The sequence below is a fragment of the Episyrphus balteatus genome, chromosome 3, assembly GCF_945859705.1.
Source record: "Episyrphus balteatus chromosome 3, idEpiBalt1.1, whole genome shotgun sequence".
NCBI classification, from domain to species: domain Eukaryota; kingdom Metazoa; phylum Arthropoda; class Insecta; order Diptera; family Syrphidae; genus Episyrphus; species Episyrphus balteatus.
Genome location: NC_079136.1, coordinates 115,587,768 through 115,607,424, shown reverse-complemented (window position 1 = coordinate 115,607,424; position 19,657 = coordinate 115,587,768). Strand labels below are relative to the sequence as shown.

Sequence of the window (19,657 nt, the reverse complement as noted above, 5' to 3'; positions counted from 1 at the left end):
TGGTTCGTTTCTAGGAGTCTCGATTCTTCGTGCAATTGCATTGCAAAACGTGATTTGATTATTCATTAGTAATTCTAACATACACACATACAATTTACCTATTTCATGTTGAACGATCTCTCATACTATTGTTTTTGTATTCTTCTTTTTTGATTTCATTACAGTTGTAACAGAGGAACCCGAATTTACAGAACACATCGAAAATGTTACAGTACCTGCAGGACGAAATATCAAACTTGGATGTTCCGTGAAGAATCTGGGATCTTACAAAGTAAGTCATTCTGAAATAATTTTATACACAAACACAAACAGAAAAAAAAAATATTATTATCCTTCAATTAAGTTATCCATTTAAATACGAGTATATCCTCCCTTTTCGAATCACAAGTAAATTGGCATCTTAATTGTCAGGAACAGCAACAGCATCTCGAGATTTTCCATCAGCTACTCATCCTACTTTACAGAGATGAAGATGAAGTATATAGATTTCAATTAATTGCGCTGGTTTTTAATGGATGTTGGCGGGGCCGCAATTTGTGTTGGGCGCCATTTATAACAAATTTACGAGAATTGGAAACAATAGGTATTTTAGATTTAGATTGATTTTCCGAGAAATATGCTTAAGAAGAGGAAACATTTTCTGTGATTTGAATTTTTAAAAAAATTTGATATAGCTGACGTTGGGCGCCATATCCTCATACGGATTGTTTTCATATGGATTGTAGATAATATTGTTGAGTAATTACCTTTTAACTTGAAAAAAAAAAAAATATGACTTCTAAGTTGATTTTGAGGCTCCATTTGGTGTTGGGCGACATTTAATTTAGAATAGCTGTAGCTTTTTTTGTGATATAAATAGGGAACTTAGAAAAAAAAAACAATCTATTTAATGGTACTGGCTATACTGAAAATAAAGAATAATATTTCACGTTGGGCGCCATTTCAGTCAAAAGCATGAATTTTCGTTAGTAACATTTTTGTATACAGAAATTATTGTTCTCATACGGATTGTATAGAAATTTTTAAAGTAAAATTTAGTAAAACTATCCAGTACTTAAGTCTCCCATTGGGCGCCATTCAAGTTTTGTTATGAATTCAAAATAGTTTCACAAGGATTCAAGATTTTAATTGAATAAACTTGGTCAATTTATTCAAAATTTGCTAAATAAATTGCATTTGTTCCAATCGCTGTACACGCCTCATACTGGGCGCCATTTCAATAGATTAAAGTCATCCAGGGACCCGTTTTGTTTCTTTAGTGACGCAAAATTAATAATTAGAGAGTATTTTAATTGTTTCTACATCTATTTCGATTTCGTGGTGCAATAAGATCCCAGATTGGGTACTATTTCACTTAAAAAAGAAAAACAACATGAAAATCTTTCTAAATAAAATATTGGAAATGTTCAGGGCTTCAGATGGTAAGTAAACTGTTACTCGTAAGAAAATAGGAAAGTAGCCAAAAAGAATAATGTAAAATACATTTTTTTTTTTATTAATTTACAAAACTCAGAGTTAACATTGGGCGCCATTTGTTTAAGTAAAATACATACATACATGGATTTTTGCTTCTCCGGTAAATAATAATACAGATTGTATTTGAATTTTAACTATGTACTATCCCATGCAGTGTATTCCCCTAGAGTTTGAAGTTTACATTGGGCGCCACTTAGTTAGATAGATACTTCAAAATAAGTTTACATTTAACATGCGATAAATCTTAAAGCTTTCAATGACTTTCAGTGAGAGAAAAATAAAAACCATTTATTATTTAAACTGCAAATCTAGGGAAAATGAAGGTTCGCGTAGGGCGCCATTTTAGTCAAGTTCGAAGACTTTATTTTCTATTTAATGATGCTCATTATTTGTTTTTAACCTGAGTAAGACTGAATTCAAATTATTTAGTTAAACAGAACAGTGTTAAGGTTTGCATTGGGCGCCATTTAACCAGACATCATAATTTCTTTATTGAAAGATGTAATTGGGAATTTACTCAATTAAATCTGGTAGGTTTTAAAACTTCATCAATATTATTTAAAACAATTTAAAAAAATATGTGCTGTGACGAACTCACAGAGTATCATTCCTATGGGCGTGAAATTTAACAGTGGGCTTAAAAGAACAAATTTTCTAAAGTTGTAATTCTTTTACGGGCTTTTGCAAATATCCACAAGAGTAAGAGCTTAGTCTAAACTTTTTCCTCTGAATAGTGCAATGTGCAACCTAGGCAAATTAGTTTTTCAGACATTTTTATATGAGTAATCATTTTTATAAAAAAAAAAAAAAAACAACTTTCGTGGATCAAAACTGGGTTTTATAGTTTTTCTCATAGTTTCTATATCCAGAACTGACCAAAAAGAATTATCGAAATTGGTTCGCTCAGTCCAAAGTTATGAGGTAACAAACAGACGTATTGTATACTTCCTCCTTTTTGGAAGTCGTTAAAAAAGAGGAAATTGCCACAGTATTTTTATTTTTGGTTAGTTATAAACTAAAGTTTTTGCCTAAAATAATAACACAACACGATACAAACGTACTGAAATAAATTCGATGCACTCCGGACTTGCATTGGGCGCCATTTATTTTCAAAAACAAAACAAGTTCCACTAGGAAATATCTAAAAATCCATAAGCAACACTAAAAGTCCACATTACTTATTACAAAAACTTCACTAGTAGTAAAGAGTGTTCAGTCACATTGGGCGCAAATTAGCCAGGTTACTTTTTCTAAAAATTTTATAAAAAAAGGCAATCATCTTTCTTTTGGGTGATGTAAAACTAAGTTTTCGCCTTCAATAATTTACATCAGAACACCCCAGAGACACATTCATAAAAATTCCTTTCACTGGGTTACTAACATTGGGCGCAATTTATTTTCATAAAAGGAAACTGGTTTCTTATAACACTGGTTTACAAGGGTTTTGTTGCCGAAACAAAAATATAATTTTCTGAAGGTTTTTGGTGTGCTAAACTCGAATTGAAAGTCAGAAACAACTAATCCAGCTCCCATTTTTGAGATATTACCGTTAGAAAATGCAAAAAAAAAAACGTTTTTTTTTTAATCTTCGGACCTTATTCTTTTGTATAAGGAAAATTGTTTGAGCATATTTAGTAACGGTTTATATATAAGAACTGTTTTCGATACCTGTTTAAATCTTTTCAATATCTTTTGCATTGCCCGAGATATCTTAAATTGAAGTAAGTGGGTTTGGCTTCATATATGATAAAGGAGAAAATGACGTTATAAAATTTATAAAAATACCAAACAACTGAGGATATCTCGGGCAATAAAAAAGATATCGGAAAGAATTAAACAGATTTAAAAAGGTTTGAAATAGTTCTTATGAAAACCGTTACTAAATATGCTAAAAGAATAAGGTCCGAAGTGCTGCATTTTCTAATGGAAATATTTCAAAAACGGGAGCTAATTAATTTTTATTGACTTCGGATTCGAGTTCAGCACACCGAAAACCTTCAGAAAAGTAGGTATATTTTTGTTTCAGCATCAAAAAAAAGTTTAATTTTATTAACCAGTGTAATTTATCACAGAATTGCAATACTATAAATTTATACAACTTACCACAAATAGCTAACTAAAAATAGTTAGTATTCACATTGGGCGCCACTTAGGTAAATTAGTTTTTTTTTTTTATATTTTTATAAAATGCAGGAGATCGTGGAAAGTTATTTGAAATAAAGTTTTTAAAGGTTAACAGAATACATTCTCAATATCTCGAAATTATTGAAGAATTTTAGTTTAATAAACGTTGGCATTGGGCGCCACTTAATAAAAAAAAACTTACACAGAAAATGATTAATGTTCAATAAATACCAACACTGGGCCCCAATTTATTAACAACTTAAACAACATTTAATTATTTTTGAAGTGAAAACTTCTTTAGTATCGTAGTGATTTTAAACAAGATGAAATGAAAAAGCGACACGAAAAATCAACTGATTATAACTTTTTTGTTTTAATATACAGATGAATGAAATTTATACTGTAGATAGGTAATTCAATAAACTATAATTTTACAAAATTTCAATTAATTTTATATAAAAAAACTCCTGAGATAACGGTGAATAGATGCTCTTTTTCTTATCACTCAGTTTCACAAGGTTGGCCTTAAAATACTCTTACTTTTTTTGTAGGCATCGTCGAAATATGATTAAAGCGTCATTTTAAAAGGTGAAATAATAAGCTTTTATAATATAAAATTTACTATAGGTTGTCATTTTAAAAAAAATGGATTTAATGGTGTTAGAAGAGAAATAAGAATGAGTTTTTTTTTTTTTGAGAAAACTGATTGAGTTCCAAAAAATTCGATCTCTTTTTGTAGATGTTGTATGGACATGGTCGATATAAATATTTTGAGCTGAAAAAATAAGCTTTTGGATGATATTAATTTTATTAAAAGTTGTTATAAAAAATGGATTTAAAGGTGATAAAACAAAAAAAGTTAAATATTTTCGGTTTTTTTTCAAGAAAAAAATATTTTTTAAGGTTTCACTTCTACCGCGTGTGAATTGCACACATGATTTTTTTTAAGCTTAAAACATCTTATTTTCTTCCACGAAAACCGCTCCTGGTAAAACCGGCATTGGTCGAAATTTTATTCCAAGAATCCCAGCTGCTGCTTCATTTCCTCATTCAATCCAACACAACCAACCACCCAACCACGAACCACCACAACTCAGACTTAAACAGACAAATAAAGAAATATCATATTCCGGGTTCCGTTTTATTGTTGTCCTTCTACAAAATTTATTGTAATCTACCAATATAGCTGCCAACAAGCGAATCTACCATAACATAATAATCCGCTGATACTGCCATTATATACCTTCAAGGACTACTTGTTTTTTTTTTTTTTTTTTATTTATTTGGGGCAATGAGGAGGTATTTGTATAGAATCCCAAGGGTAAAATCATCATCATCATCAACGTCTATCGAGCATCTTTATCGTCATCATCATCGGTTATTGAGGCAAATTACTGAACGCTCGCAATTCATCTTCACCCATCGTCCATAAATTTCTACATCCCACAACAAAAATATAGACATTTGAGAGGACGAGAAAGAAGAGAGAGAGAGAGAGAGAGAGGAGAAGAAGAAAAAAAGCGACCGCAGAAAAAAAAGCTATCCTTTGCAAAATCATTTCTGCTGTGGGGCAGGGGCTTGTTGGCAATATAGCTGGCGGCAGCAAGTCCGTTCGATGGTACGGGTCGGTGGGCTTAGTGTCTCGCCTTGCTTTTTTTTCCAACCATCCTTTTTGACAGTCGGAAAATTTCAATCATCCATGAAAAACTGAGTGAGAGAAAAAAAAATCTCAAGCGGCTCTGATCTCATCAAGCAGTCATTTGTGGAATTGAAAAGGGTAAAAGGATAAAGGCAACTAGTCGCAGTCGACTGCCAAGCCAAAACCAAGCCATAAGCAAGCCATTGGCAGCTAGTTGTCAATGACGACCAGAGAGAGAAAGCTTCTCTTTTCTACTGCCGCTGGTTACGGGAAGAATTCCAGGAAGCACTTTGAGAATAAAAATAGAAATCTAAAAAAAAAAAAAAAATAACCCAACATCAACAACAACAACAACAAAAAAAAAAAGACTTCAGATAATGGTAATAAAAAAAGTGCTTGCGATAAGCATGTAATTAGCTCCCTGAAGTGGGGATTTTTGTGATTAATTGTTGTAGTACATCACCGAAGGGATTTTTCATAATTTTCCTTCTTTAATAAAAAAAAACAAAAAAAAAAACAATGGAAATAAACAAGAAGAGTGATTGAAGCTGTTCCAGGTAGAAAGTAGGTGCCATCATCATCATCAGTTTCATCGTCCTTGTCTTCGTTCTATGTGTGTGTGTAAAGGAAAAGTGGAAAACATCGATTAATGTGGGAAAAGAAGGGATTTTGAAAGTACCTCTCTCTAGTGGAATGTTTTTTGCTTAATTGTATTCAAAGATTGAACAGAAGAGATTCATGGTTGACTGAATTCATAATTATTATCGTTAGAAATCTTATGTAGAATAGGGTTTTTTTGTTTCCCCAGAAGAAATATTATGTTTCGGGTAATTGACGATGAATTCATATTGAAAATTGCAGAGAGACACTAGAAGAGTGACCTCGAGAAAGCAAAAGCTTAATAACCCGAAATAACAAATTACTGGATTCTGGATGATGATGATTATGATGATGATGATGATGATGGCTTTAGAGCATGACTTTCTTTGGTTAAGCTATGGGATAAATAGCTGGCATTAAGGTTGATTCAGTTGATCTTTGTGGTTTGACGATGATACCTGGGAGTTTTATGATTTATTGTCTTTTGCAAATTTTCAGAAATAGGAGTGGTTTTTTCTTATCTGAGGTATAATTTATAAGAAAATATTTCAGGAGATTCCTTGAAATTTCTTTAAATAAGGGTTGCCATTTTATGACCAATGATTAGTTACAGGCAAAATCTACTTGATAAAAACTAATTTTTGTTTGAAGCTTAACGACAGCAGGAAAGTTTCTTTCAGAAATAATAAAAATTTGGTCCTTCGAGCCGGATGAACATGTATTAATGAGAATATTAAAAAAAAAAAACATTAAGATCCTTAGGCAAAGAGTCTATAGGTTGATTTACGTCATGAAAAAGTTTCTGGAAAAATAGTATACCGAGTCGGATAAGAATGGCATCTTTGACCATTAAGGCGGGATAATTAGAGATTTTATCACTTTAATATTCAACACATTGTTTTGGGAAAAGTCTCAGGTCATTCGTCATGGTTAAGCATGTCTTCATGGGTAACAAAAATGATGTATATTCAAAAAAAAAAAGAAGAAGAGTGGTCCAGTCATGAAATAATCTCTGGGTAGGAAAACTCCTCAAGACCGGATAAAATAATAAAAATTCAGGAAAGACTTTCAAACAAATTCCGGATAAACAAAGCTTAAGTTATAAAAAGATACGTAGAAACATATGAATAGAAAAAGAAAAGAAAAGGGAAGATTTCTGAATCAATAAACAATTATCCATCGAGCCGGATAAATGGTTTAAGTAAAATTCAGTTATTTAAAAGTCAAACACCCAAGAAGTAGTTTCAAGCCCGGATATAGAAATAGAAAGAATTATATAAATTTAAGGTTCATTCCATTTAAACAAAAATTTTAAGTAAAGTACTATGCCGGATAAAAATTGTTCCTTTAATGATAGATATGGTGGATAACCTCACAAAAAACTAAAATAAACCTGCAAACGCTGTATAAATCTTGAAAAGTCACTAAAAAATTGCTGGATAAATATGGATAAAGAAACAAAGCAAAAAATTAAGAAGCAATTTCTGAACTTTTAACGTACACAAATAATCTAGGTCTTGGCCCATTAATCAACTTATGGAAAACAAAAGTCCTTCACACCGGATATCAATTTTAAGAATTTTCCTACACGTCGGATAAACACAATTAAGGTAATTTTCAAGTCTTAAAAATGTGCAGAAAGTCATCTGATCTTATGTCAGGAACAAGTAGCATACTTTCAAAAATTCTGCAAAATACACAAAGTGTGCCGGATAAATGCTCTGTATAAGATTTGAATTTTTTTTTTTTAATGTTCATTTAAGCCGGATAGACATGTTCTTTAGTAAGTCTTAAACAAAAACGTTTAAGGCGTCAAAAGCAATTTAAAAATGGATAAGTTTGTGAATAATGCACGCCATTTAAAATATTTTGGGAAATAGTTTCTCGAGCCGGATAAGCTGCTTCAAATATTTCTTAAGCAATTACAACGTCGTAAGCACAAAATTAACCCCCAACATGGAACTAAAGGCTCATAATAGTTGCGGAAAATGAAAAAATATGGTTCAACAAACGGAATAGATTGGCCGGATAAGACTTTTGAATGCTTCAAGTCATGAAAAAGACTTCGGATAAACATGATTAACGTTATTAAAATTTTATTTGAATACATGTAGATGAACTAACATTGTTAGTTGTTGAACTCATGAACAAATCTCGCAAATAACACACCAGCCGGATAAGACTTTTGAATGCTTTAACTCATAAAAAAAGTGTTGAATAATCATTATAAAGGCAAGAAAGCTTTACGTCAAGATAAAGTCCCACCAATAGATCAAGCTATAATAAAATCCCCAAACAGTTACTTTTTGATTTTCGAATTTTTAATAGGACGCGTGTTAACACTTTCAAGCAATTTAAAAAGATATAAAAAGCTGGTCCTTTGAGCCGGATAGCCATAAAAACTCAAATTTCTTAAAAATACAATCTTTATAGTCTTTAGTTTCCAAAGTTTTGCATGGTTTAGTGGAAAACACACTAAAATTCAAGTCTAAAAGTTAAGTTGAACAAAAAAAAAAAACACATGAGCACTCGAGCCGAATGATTAACCTTGAAGGTTTTAGTCTGAAATCCAATCAATGTAAATTGTTTAAAAATACCTACCTTCGTTATTCAAAAAATAAATTGACATTTAAGTTTAAAAGTTAATTGGAGTTTCTTGGAATTATATCCCGTTTAAGAACTCTAAGCTCCAAATTACAAAAGTTGACGATTTCTTAGAAAAATAAGCTAAAATAGGTATGTTTGCTAACTTTTGTAAATGTTGTCACTTGAAATCAAATAATGTCCCTATTCACCTCCTTGTTTGATTTTCGAATTCCCTACTCAATTCCCAAAAATCTTTACGCACACAATACTGACTTGTGAATATCATCTTGTGTACCATTAAACCCTAACAAATGGTTATCACATGAAATTACAATATTCTATTCATAAAATATCCTTAAATCGATGTTTATCTCTTATACACCACCACCACACACAAATATGATGATGATTTGGCATATTGTATCGCCTTATACAAAAGCCCCCAAAGTGCTTCCGTCGGACGGGCGGGCGCGTAGTGTCGTTAAAAATATTACCATCAAATTTGACGCGTCACAAATTAATTGCAATTGTGTGACGAAATTTTATTACCTCGAATAAAAATTCAACTTCGTCATTCAGCAATATGCCATCATACGACAACAACAACACAACAACAACAACGACGGCATCAGTAACATCAAGGAATCACTTTCAATTCCCCACGGGGTTCTTGAGATGAAATCCTTTTTTTTTTTTTTACATTCCCAATTTTTTTTTCAGTTCTTTCTTCCGCTTTCTCTGCTCCTGTCAGTCCCCCCAAAATAAGCCAAATATAATTTCGAACAAATAGTCATATGTTTTGCCCTTCTATATTGTACAAGTATGCCATTTTACATATATTTTTTATTTTGGGGAGAAGGATTACTTAAATGATGTCTATGCGGCAATCACTTTAAACGGCGTCGACAGATTCAATATACACCAAAGCAAAAGGCTCAAAATCCAGCACACATAAAATCATTCCATATCTTTTTTTTGTTATGAAGAATGAGAGTCTGTTAGAGGAGATCTCCTCGTGTTGGTAATGTATCGCAGGCGATATATGCGGAGACACCTCCTGCGAGCGCACAGGCAGTATAAATATGAAGGAACTCAAGAGTTATTATATGTCGTCGTGGCATAGTCAAGCCATCCATATAGTAGACTCGAGCGGCAATGGCAACAAAAAATGAAGAACAAGTCCCAGCAACCAATATTATCCTGTCATATATTCGTTATGAATATAAATTTCCCTTGGCGAGAATTTCAAGCGCCACACCACCTCTATATGTGTGTACTGTGTATACGATTGCCACGGCCATGCCGCTGCAGCCACCACCACATAATCATAATAATATATTCCGGCATCCTGCTTCCTTCCGTTTTTGTGTTGCTTACTTGCTGCTTCTGCTACATGTAGCAGCTAGTCGTGGGAGCACTCGCTCGACAACCGCAACAACACCCACTTTCTTAGGGGGGGGACATATTATATTGTATAGCGGTTTATGACTGCTCCAATTTTATTACAATATTGCCAACGAAGGTCGATTTTTTTTTTTTTGTTACTGTTCGGTCTTTCTGGATAATCCACAATATTTAATATAGTGAATTTTTATCATTACACTGGTCGGCAAAAAAACAAAAAAAAGTCGGGAGCAAGAACTCTGTAAGGTGATTTTAATAAACTTGAGTGTGCTGAATTCAAAACAGTTCACAGTTTTTTTCCATCACGTCTAGTTTTTGAGGTCTGCTCATCACACTTTTAGCTATAAAGTCTTAAAAACTAATTTTAAATGATATGTTTTTAGACATTTGATCTAAAAATTTTCATCCGAATCAGGAGTCGAAAACTGGAATTTATTTCAAATCTGCTTCAAAAACCATAAGTTTACTTAACCACCAAGATTTTGAGATATCATATTTTTCTGTACCAAATATCTTTTAGAAAAAAATACATAGTTTAAAAAAAAAAAATAAACGTATTTAAGACGATAAAATATAGCTTTTGAATATTGCATAATTAGTTTTCCGAAAAAAAATTTAACGATGATGAAATTGAACGCCAAAAGTACTAAAAAAAACGCGTTTTTGACCTGTCAATATTCAAATATTTCGAAAACTTGACGTGCCAGTGAAATTTTGACTTCGGATTCAGAATCAGCACACAAAATTCCTTTAGAAAAGTATGGTTTGGTTCATGCTCCATTTTCGTTGCCGACCAGTATTATCAGAGTAATCTTTAATATTTCCTTGTAACTCTGTGATACTTACCGGAAAAGTCTATTATACATACTTGAGTATTTTGCTTTCAGCCCTGCAATCCATGATACATACCGAACCAGTTACCAGACAAGTCCTTGATACAAATTTGCTTCAATAAAGATTTACAAGAGCTACAGAATAACCTTTAAAGCTTTATAGAAGCAATAGTATCAGTGGAATATTTGCTACACTTAACCAGAAAAGTCTGTGATACTTAACAGAGTAGGCCGTAATGCTTTAATTTTTGTCAAAGTAGTTCTTGATATTTATTGAAGCAAATCCCTAGGAATCACCAGAGTACCCAATAATCGCAACGGCAAAAGTCTTTAATACTTAACTTAACCGTGATACTACTAGAAAAATCTGTGATACTTTTCAGCTTAGTCCGTGTTACCAATCAAAGAAATTTTGAATACCTCTCGAAGAAGTGACTGATTTTTATCGACACAAATCCCTAATACTCACCGGAGTAGTCCGTAATAGTAACGGGAAACATTTTAAATAGTTTACAAATTACTGCCTCATATTTCCCAAAGAAAGCTGTGATACTTACGTAGAAATCCGTGATATTTAACCAAGAAATCTATAAAACTTATTAGAGTTTTTTAATAGTGAACTAAGCAATCTATTACACATGTAAAAAATCTGTGATAATTCCCAAACAAAGCTGTCATACTTAACGGAGTAGTCCATGATGACGGACCGGAGTAACTTTAAGCTTCGCTAATAAATGAAAACTGGTGGCATGTATGTTTAACGGTAATAGTAATAGCTTTGTGCTGCCGGAATATAAATAGCAATTTAATAAGACGTCACATAGCCTTTATCAAACGGACAAGCAAGAAACTTCGAACGATACCTCATTTATTAAATTGCTAAGTTAGTTTAGAAATTGCGATAGAACAAATGAACATAGTTTTGTCGTTGTCTGGCTAACTTATTGTTGTTTAAACTTCAATGTTATGATGGTTGCTTTTCTATCGAGTAGCCGAGGAAATCTTTAAATCTCTTCATGTAGATGTTAATGTTACCTTATATAATAACCAAGGACTCGATGATGAGGGCAATGTTCGGAATTCTTTTTCATAACAATATTAATATTGATACCTTCTCCAGGCTATAAAATGTTAAAAACCAAACTATCAAATAATTTGCATCAAAACGTTCGCAGCTACATTTTTTAAATTTAGGTTGATCCAAACTTTAAAAAATCGCACTTATTACTAGTATTTTTTTTTTGCGATATAGGTACAATAGCTGTAACTATAGGGCAAGTTTAGGATTCTTAAAAAAAAAATGGAACTTGAGATGAAAATCGAAATAACCTTACGATAATAGAGAATCCAAAAAAGTGAGTCACGCCATTCTGTCCGTCCGTCTGTCTGTCTGTCTATTTGTATCTAACTTGATGTACAGCCTAAATTACTCATGCGATTTACTTTAAACTTGGTGATATGAGTTTTAAAAGATTCTCAAGAGGCGAAATTGAAATTTTATTATTAGAACCAAAATTAACGGTACTTGCATTTTTAACAAAATGGTAAACATTGTTTTTCTCAAAAAAAGATCTAACTATTTTGATTTCAGAAAATACGTGTCCTGTGGCATATAAGGTTCTACATTTGATATAGGAAAAATAATTTTTTGACCGTTATTAACGGTACCTGCCAACTTGCCAAAGAACCGTTTTCTGGATTTCTGACTTTCTCGTAAACCATTGAACCGATTACGGTGAAAATTTTTGTGCTATAAAACATCTATTATCCTTAGCCCTGATTTTTCAATCGTCATTTAGACTATCAAACTGAGAATTATAGGGTTGTATGTCAACTCACCTTAGTTTTGAGAAAATCGATCTAAAAGTTTTTTAAGGCTGGTTTTTTGGATAAAATAGTTACATAGCAGTAAAGTATTGATGCAATCTTATAAAGGACCCTAACAAAATCATAAAACCATGAAAAAAACATTAATTTCACCACAAAAAAGGATTCTATGAGCATTTTTAAAAAAGGACATAGAACCTTTTTATGAAAAAGTTTGTAAAAAAATTTGAAAAAGGTTCTATGTTTAACATAGAACCTTATAGTTATAAAGAGCTTACATGTAATAAATGGATTTAATATGAAAAAAAGTGACTTCATCGTGAAATAGGCTTTGATTTAATTTAATTTTATTCAAATTTTGCACAAAACAGTCAAATTCTATTTTAAATAACAGAAAAAAATACCACAAATCACAATTCCTGCTTTTGTTGAATTTTGAATACAGAAAAAAGACATGCTAAAAACAATTAGAATTTGTATTAAATCAATCGGATTTTTGCATGGTATTTTACCAAAAGACAGTCGTCTTAAAACAATCATCTACGGTGCAAAATGTATGCAAAACAAAATTTAAAGTTTATTTAATATTTTAATTTTAATAAGAATGCACATAAAATTAATGAAAAATCATTTCAATCTTAGCAGGTATCTACACTTAAATTTTCTTAAGAAGAAAAATCTTATTAAAATAAAGTTTACTTTGATTTTAAAAAAGTTTGAACAAATTTTACTTAATTTTATTAGAAATCTTATTAATTTAAGAGGATTGGATTTTAGAGGAGTATCATCTTGATTCTAATTGCCTTATTTGTCTCCATGTATAACGTAAGTAAATTTGCTTCAAGTTAAAAAAAAGTTTTATTCGTTGAAACTATTAATAGAAATAAACTAATATAATTGTGAAGATGAATAACGAAGAGTTCACTTCGATTAGTAGAGTAAAATCTTGACCTTTGAAAAAAAAATACTCAATTTTCAAACTAAATACGAGTTTAATATTTTTGTTTTTTGGGTACTAAGGTGACTTCTTTTATTTAAAGTTAAGGAATCTAAGTGTTTCTTTAACTTTTGGTTTATTAATACGAACTATGAAAAACATAGTACCTAACTAGGTAACCCGAATGAATTATTGCAAAAGTTAAGGTTGGATAGTACATATTTTGGTTTAAAGAGTACAGAACGGAGTGAAATCTGCTAACTTGATAGTCGATAGTTGATAGTCAAAAACGACGAATTATGGAGCAAAATCGTCGTTTTTGACTGTCAACTATTGACTATCAAGTAAGCCGACTCCATCTTTGTTGTTCAATACCAGCAAAAACATCAAAAGATATTTCATTTTAACTTTAGTTAAAAAAAAGATAATTTCCATAAGATTTCATTTTGAAAAATTTGTGTAAAAAAGTTCTATGTAACTTACATCAATGTATTTTTTTGTTTGAAAATAAAATGCACGACTGGGTCGCACGAACTTGCTCTTGGAGTTAAAGTTGCTTAAATTTTTAAGACTTTTTATATAGAAATTTGTAAAAAAAAAATAAAATTCGTCTAAAAAAAAAATAAAATAAAATCTGAAATTAAATTGCCCTCCAAAACAAGTATGCAGTTTTGATACATATATTAACGTGCATTTTTAGAAAAAAAATTTTCAAAATCGTTAGAGCCGTTTTTTAAAAAAACAATTTTTTATAAATAATTTTTTGGAAAAAAAGTTTTAAAATAAAATTGGTATGCCATTTTGTAGAAATCACTAATCACATCTTAAAACAACATTTCAAAAAAATTCAATGTCCCGTTTTCGAAAATTTGATTTTTCAAAAAAAAAATTTCAAAAATTTTAAAAATCCAAAAATTATTGTTTGCAAAATTTTTTTTTGCTTATATTTAAATTATGTAAATGCTTCATCACAAAAAGTTTCGTTGAAATCGAATAAGCACTTTCGGAGATAATCGGATTTAAAAAAAAAAAAACGGTTCTATGGCAGGTACCGTTAATAATGATTTTCAAAAAAAAAATTTTTCATTGAAAGATAGACCTTAACTTGAAACTAACATTTGAATTTTTTAAACAAAATCGTTAGAGCCGTTTTCGAGATATTTCAATTTTACTGAAATCGCTATATCGTCGCCCGAGAGTTGTTTTGTCGTAAACGCCAAAATGCACTTTTTTAAACTGGATATGTAGTAATAGGTTTTAGAACGTTCTCTTTTCATTTCTGTTATCAGATTTGTCCTATCGTTTACCGTTACTGAGATAATTAGTGTGCATTTTGTCGTATATCCACAAAATAAGCATCGGATTAGCGTTGGTTTGTCGTAAGCGCCAACTTTTGGCGTTTACGACAAAAATTCTATGTATTTTTTAGCTTTTTTTTCTTCAGTATTGGTTTGTCGTACGTCGTACAAAACAGATAGGGTAGAAAATTTAATACACCTACTAGAAAAGTATTTATTGAAAATAAGGACTTCATGTGCTATAAGGACAATGAATTTAAAAACTAAGGGCTGCATTAAGCTTTGCGCTACTTGAGGTTTTGCACTATTCCTAGAGGTGCAAGGAAGAAAAATGTGCATCTGAGAGACATCTCAAATGTTGTATTTAATTTTGTCATGGTTCTTGTCGTTTGTTCCTGCCGCTAGATACTTGACCTCATCCTCGGTCACAAGTACCGCTTATAAATATGTACACTTGTTGATCTTCTATCGAACACAAGATCAAGAAGTCGACCGTCGGTCGCGGGCGCCGCTTCGTTCAAGTGCGTTGTCTTGAGCGAAGTGAAAAAAGGTCGCAGTTTTATTGTTTTATTGCTGTCTTCAACGAAGTAAAGTGAAAAAAAGGTTGCTGTTTTATTGCTGTATTCTATTGATCTTGTATCGAACACACAAGATCAACAAGTCGACTGTAGTCGTGGGCGACGAGCCCGTGGCGCCTCTTCGTTCACGCGCGTTTTCGTGAACGAAGCGAAAAAGGGTTGCTGTGAGTTTTGTTATTGCACCCGCTCGCAAAACACACCTGCTGGTCGAAAATTATTTTTTTAAGGCGCCATTGTTCTTCGCTAAATTTGCGTTATTGTTTTGCAAATTGATGATACTGATGATACTTTTACACTATATTATAAAGCGAGCGGTAGAAAAGTGGAATATAAAAGCTCATCAATATTTAAAACATATAAAAAGTCTACCATAGCAACTCCTGTAAATTTGTTCAGCCAATGTCTTCAAATTACTAAAAAATCTAACTCGATAACTAAGGATAAGATTATTGATATTAAAAGCCTTTTCATATTTATGCCTAAATCAGACCAAGAATATTATGAAGCGTCAAATCAAAAAATTAGAATAAATTCTTTAGTTTGATATTTATTTAATTTACTTTTATTTATGACCATATATTAATTTAACCAAACTTGGTTTATTTTTATTTTATTTCTTTCATATTTCATAGCCATAGGATGACTTTTATTTTTTGTTAAGACATTTTTTAAATTTTTTTTATGTTTATGGTCATATTTTTTGGTTTTTCTTTATTTTAGATATATTTATTTTAATAATTGAGCCTCTAAGTCAAACCAATACTACTTCTATGTAATCAGAAACTATTTTTTAAATATTTAATTAATAAATAAAAACGAACTGTGAAAATTTTTTTATTTATTTTTTAGTATTGGAATGTTGTACGTGCGCCTACTTTGTCGTACGTGTTCGGGATAGAAAAAAAAGTTGATTTTGGTGGCGTTTACGACAAACTGATTTTGGATAAAAACCTTGATAATTTGAAAACTAAAATAGATGTGACAATTTTGACAACATAAATATAAAGAAGATATCGCACAAAATATTCTATTAAAAATTGAAAAAAATCTATCGGCCAGTTTTTTTTTTATAAAAGCTCAAACCTTAAAATGCGATTTCCCAAAATTCCAAAATTGGCGTATACGACAAAACAATTCTCAGGCGACGATATGACAAGTACCGTTATTTTTGGTCCAAAAAAATTAATTCCAAAAACCCCTCTGGAGAGTCGCCAAATAACGCTACGTGCCAAGTTTGACATTAATCGGTCCATCCGTTTAGGCTGTAGCTCCTTATACACACAGACAGACAGACTGACTGACAGACAGACAGACGGACTTCCGGGACCCACTTTTTTGGCATTGTCTACCATCGTAATGTCATGGAAAAATGTTATCTCAACTTTTTTTTTTGTACGATTGCATAACTTGATAAATGTATAGTACCTATATCGCAAGTAAAAACTGTTATTCTTAGGAATAAGCCTTAACTGGGGCTTATCTGGCTAATGAAAAATTGGCTATTGTTGCAATTTTGTATTGCCTCTTAATTTAAATTTTGGATTTTTAATAATAATAACTCAAATTTTGTTTTTTCAAAAATCTATTTTTTTCAAAACGAATCAATAATAATTTCACTTTAAATTTTGTTTTGAATGTATGGAAAATAATTTCATTTCAAATGGCATCTAAATTTTTTTTTTGAAAAAGTTTTCGAAAAATTTTACAACAATTTTCAAAAAAAAAAATTCAAAAATACTTTGATATGCAAGAAAACAAATGAAGGGTCCATAGTAAAAATAGCATAAGTCCATTTCAACTCATTTCGAGAAAAACGTATTTTAAAATTTTGTTTTCCATAAAAGGCTTAAATTTGTTTTAAAAAAGTAAGGATCCCAGTAAATCAGTAAATAATACTACAAGACCTCATCATTAGTTTATTTTTGGCAAAAAGTGGACATGTGCCGTTTTTCCCCTGGACCCTTCAAATGGCATACCTCATTTGGAGATTAAGACCATTTAAAAAGGTGTTTTCGTAATTTTAAAATCAACTTTTAATACTTTTTTTTAACATTTCTCATAAAATGTATGATACAATTTAATAAAAATTACTCTTTACGAAGTTTATGAAAAGCTTTAGCATTCTAAGCTACTTTAACCATAAGAGCAAGTATTTAACCTAAAACTTGATTTTAAAAAAAATGTGAAAATATGCAATTTTGATGCAAGATCCTTAATTTCTTGTGATTCGGGATCGAAAATAGAAATCATCGTTTGTTTTAAAATACTCACGTGATTAAATCCTCGTTTTCTTATCTTTTGTTTTATATCTAAAAAATATTAAAAAAAAAAAAAAAAGTTGGCAACCATGTTTTTTTTTACAAAAGACTCCGGGTGTAATTTAAGGCATATTTTGATTTTAGCTTCATGTTCTGTCCTTTTACATACCCGCTACATGCTATGATGACGATGACAAAGTGGCAAAGCAACACATGAGCGCGTATATCGAGTCGTCCTTGTAGTCATCGTCTTCGTCGTCTTCATCTTCCCAATTCTTCTTCACGATATGGTGAATCACCCAAGGATCATTCTTTCATTTTCATACCACTTCATCGTAGCATATGGTTCATAAGAAGAAGTATTTTTTTAGTTTTTTTTTTTTTTGATTTGATGAGTAAAATTGCATATTGGTTGGTTTTAGTTCCACCTGCATCTGGCTCCTTATATTCCTTGAAATCAAATCAAGAACAGTTTGTGTTGCCAAAATATTAGATTTGAAAATCAAGTCAATAGAATAAAATCTCATATATATTCTCTATGAGAGAGTTACAAATTGATGTCCCTGTCATTAGACTTGTCAAAATATCGCATCATCTGGGGCTTAGAGCTTATATGTTTATATGTATCTAACAATATTGGCATTATATTGCACGACGCGTTCGCGACGGCCAAAGAGTCATTGTTCAAATGCAAAGACAGGATAAAATATTAGGATACACGACCAAGTCACTCTATATGCAAAGTAGGGGGTGGTAGTAGAGGAGGGTGAATTTATATTTTCCCTATATTAGCTTTGGCAAAATATGACAACGACAGCGACAAGATAGAAGACATTTCCACGACGAGGATAAGACGATAAATCCGTCAATTTTATAAAAGAAAAAACAAGAAAAAAAGCAACAAAGTAAAAAAAAAAGTCTCTTCCACTGAAGTGCACGCACTCAATAGCTGGTAATCATCGTTATTATAATCACCAAGTCATCATCATTAGTCGACATCGTTTTAATCATAAATGGCTTGTGTTTTTTTTTTTTTTTGCTTTTTTCTATTTCAAAGGATAACAATAGAGATGAGATAACAAAAAAAAAAAAAAGGAAGAAAATAGCGACAAAAATGTATAACAAAAAAGAAGGGATCCGTTGGATTTATGTATAATATGTTCATAAAGCGACAGGACAAAAAAAAAAATCAGACAAAATAACGATAATGGATGCGATTGATTGCTAAGCATTAAGTTGTCGATAACATATTTTCTATGGTTTTTAGTTCAATATTTTGATGAGGTGAAAGGATACAAGGGTAGGTGAAACTGTATGTGAAGAAGGCGAGTATACGTTAATTTTGAATATTTTTATACATTTATTTTTTGTTTGGATGATTTAGTGGAAAGTCATTTAGACAGTTTGCAGGGATATATTTTAGAAATTTAGACTTTGTCGATTTTTGTTTCTATGTATGAATACATATTTAGAAAATGAGTTATTGAACTTGACTTAATTGGTCTTACTCAAACTCCATTAACGACGCGACACGTCGGTCGGCAGAATTGGATCTACCTCTCATCACATGCTGGTTATTTATTAAGCAAAAAGCAGCAATATTTTAAAGTTTAAAAACTGAATATTTGTGAATTGAGGAGTATCCCGGGCGGGGTTATAATATCGCAAATTAATACAATATTTTATACGACCACAGTGCTGTTTGACTGAAATTGGATTATAATCAAAATAATCTGAATGCATTTTTGAATTTTTTTCCGTTATTGACAGTTTTTGACATTACAAATGACATTTTTTGTGTATTTCCTTATTTGTTTTGCTTCTTTTTAGTTCAGATTAAACTAAAACGCATCTTTTATTATTATTATTTGTTAATATAATTTATTAAAACGCATTGTAATTATTTTTTAAAACCCTGAAGATGAGGCAATTAAGACTAGTTATGGGAACTATCGAATGATTGAAACTATCGATAATTAGTAACTGAATGATTTGAACTTTCGAATATTTCATTCATTTATTCATTCGAATGAAAACTATCGAATAAAAGTAAAAAATCGAATAAAAACTATCGGATTAACTATCGTATAAAAACTA

The 19,657-nt window shown here is 31.1% G+C and overlaps 1 protein-coding gene across 3 annotated transcripts in view; it reads left to right on the top strand.

Annotated features, from left to right (window-relative positions):
- The window catches only part of LOC129913577 (lachesin), a 102,050-nt gene that overhangs the window by 11,183 nt on the left and 71,210 nt on the right, over positions 1–19,657 (top strand). For all 3 annotated transcript variants that reach the window (XM_055992325.1, XM_055992326.1, XM_055992327.1), the window contains exon 2: positions 165–271. In XM_055992325.1, the coding sequence (XP_055848300.1) occupies positions 165–271 (107 nt within the window). The remainder of the gene's footprint in view (positions 1–164; positions 272–19,657) is intronic.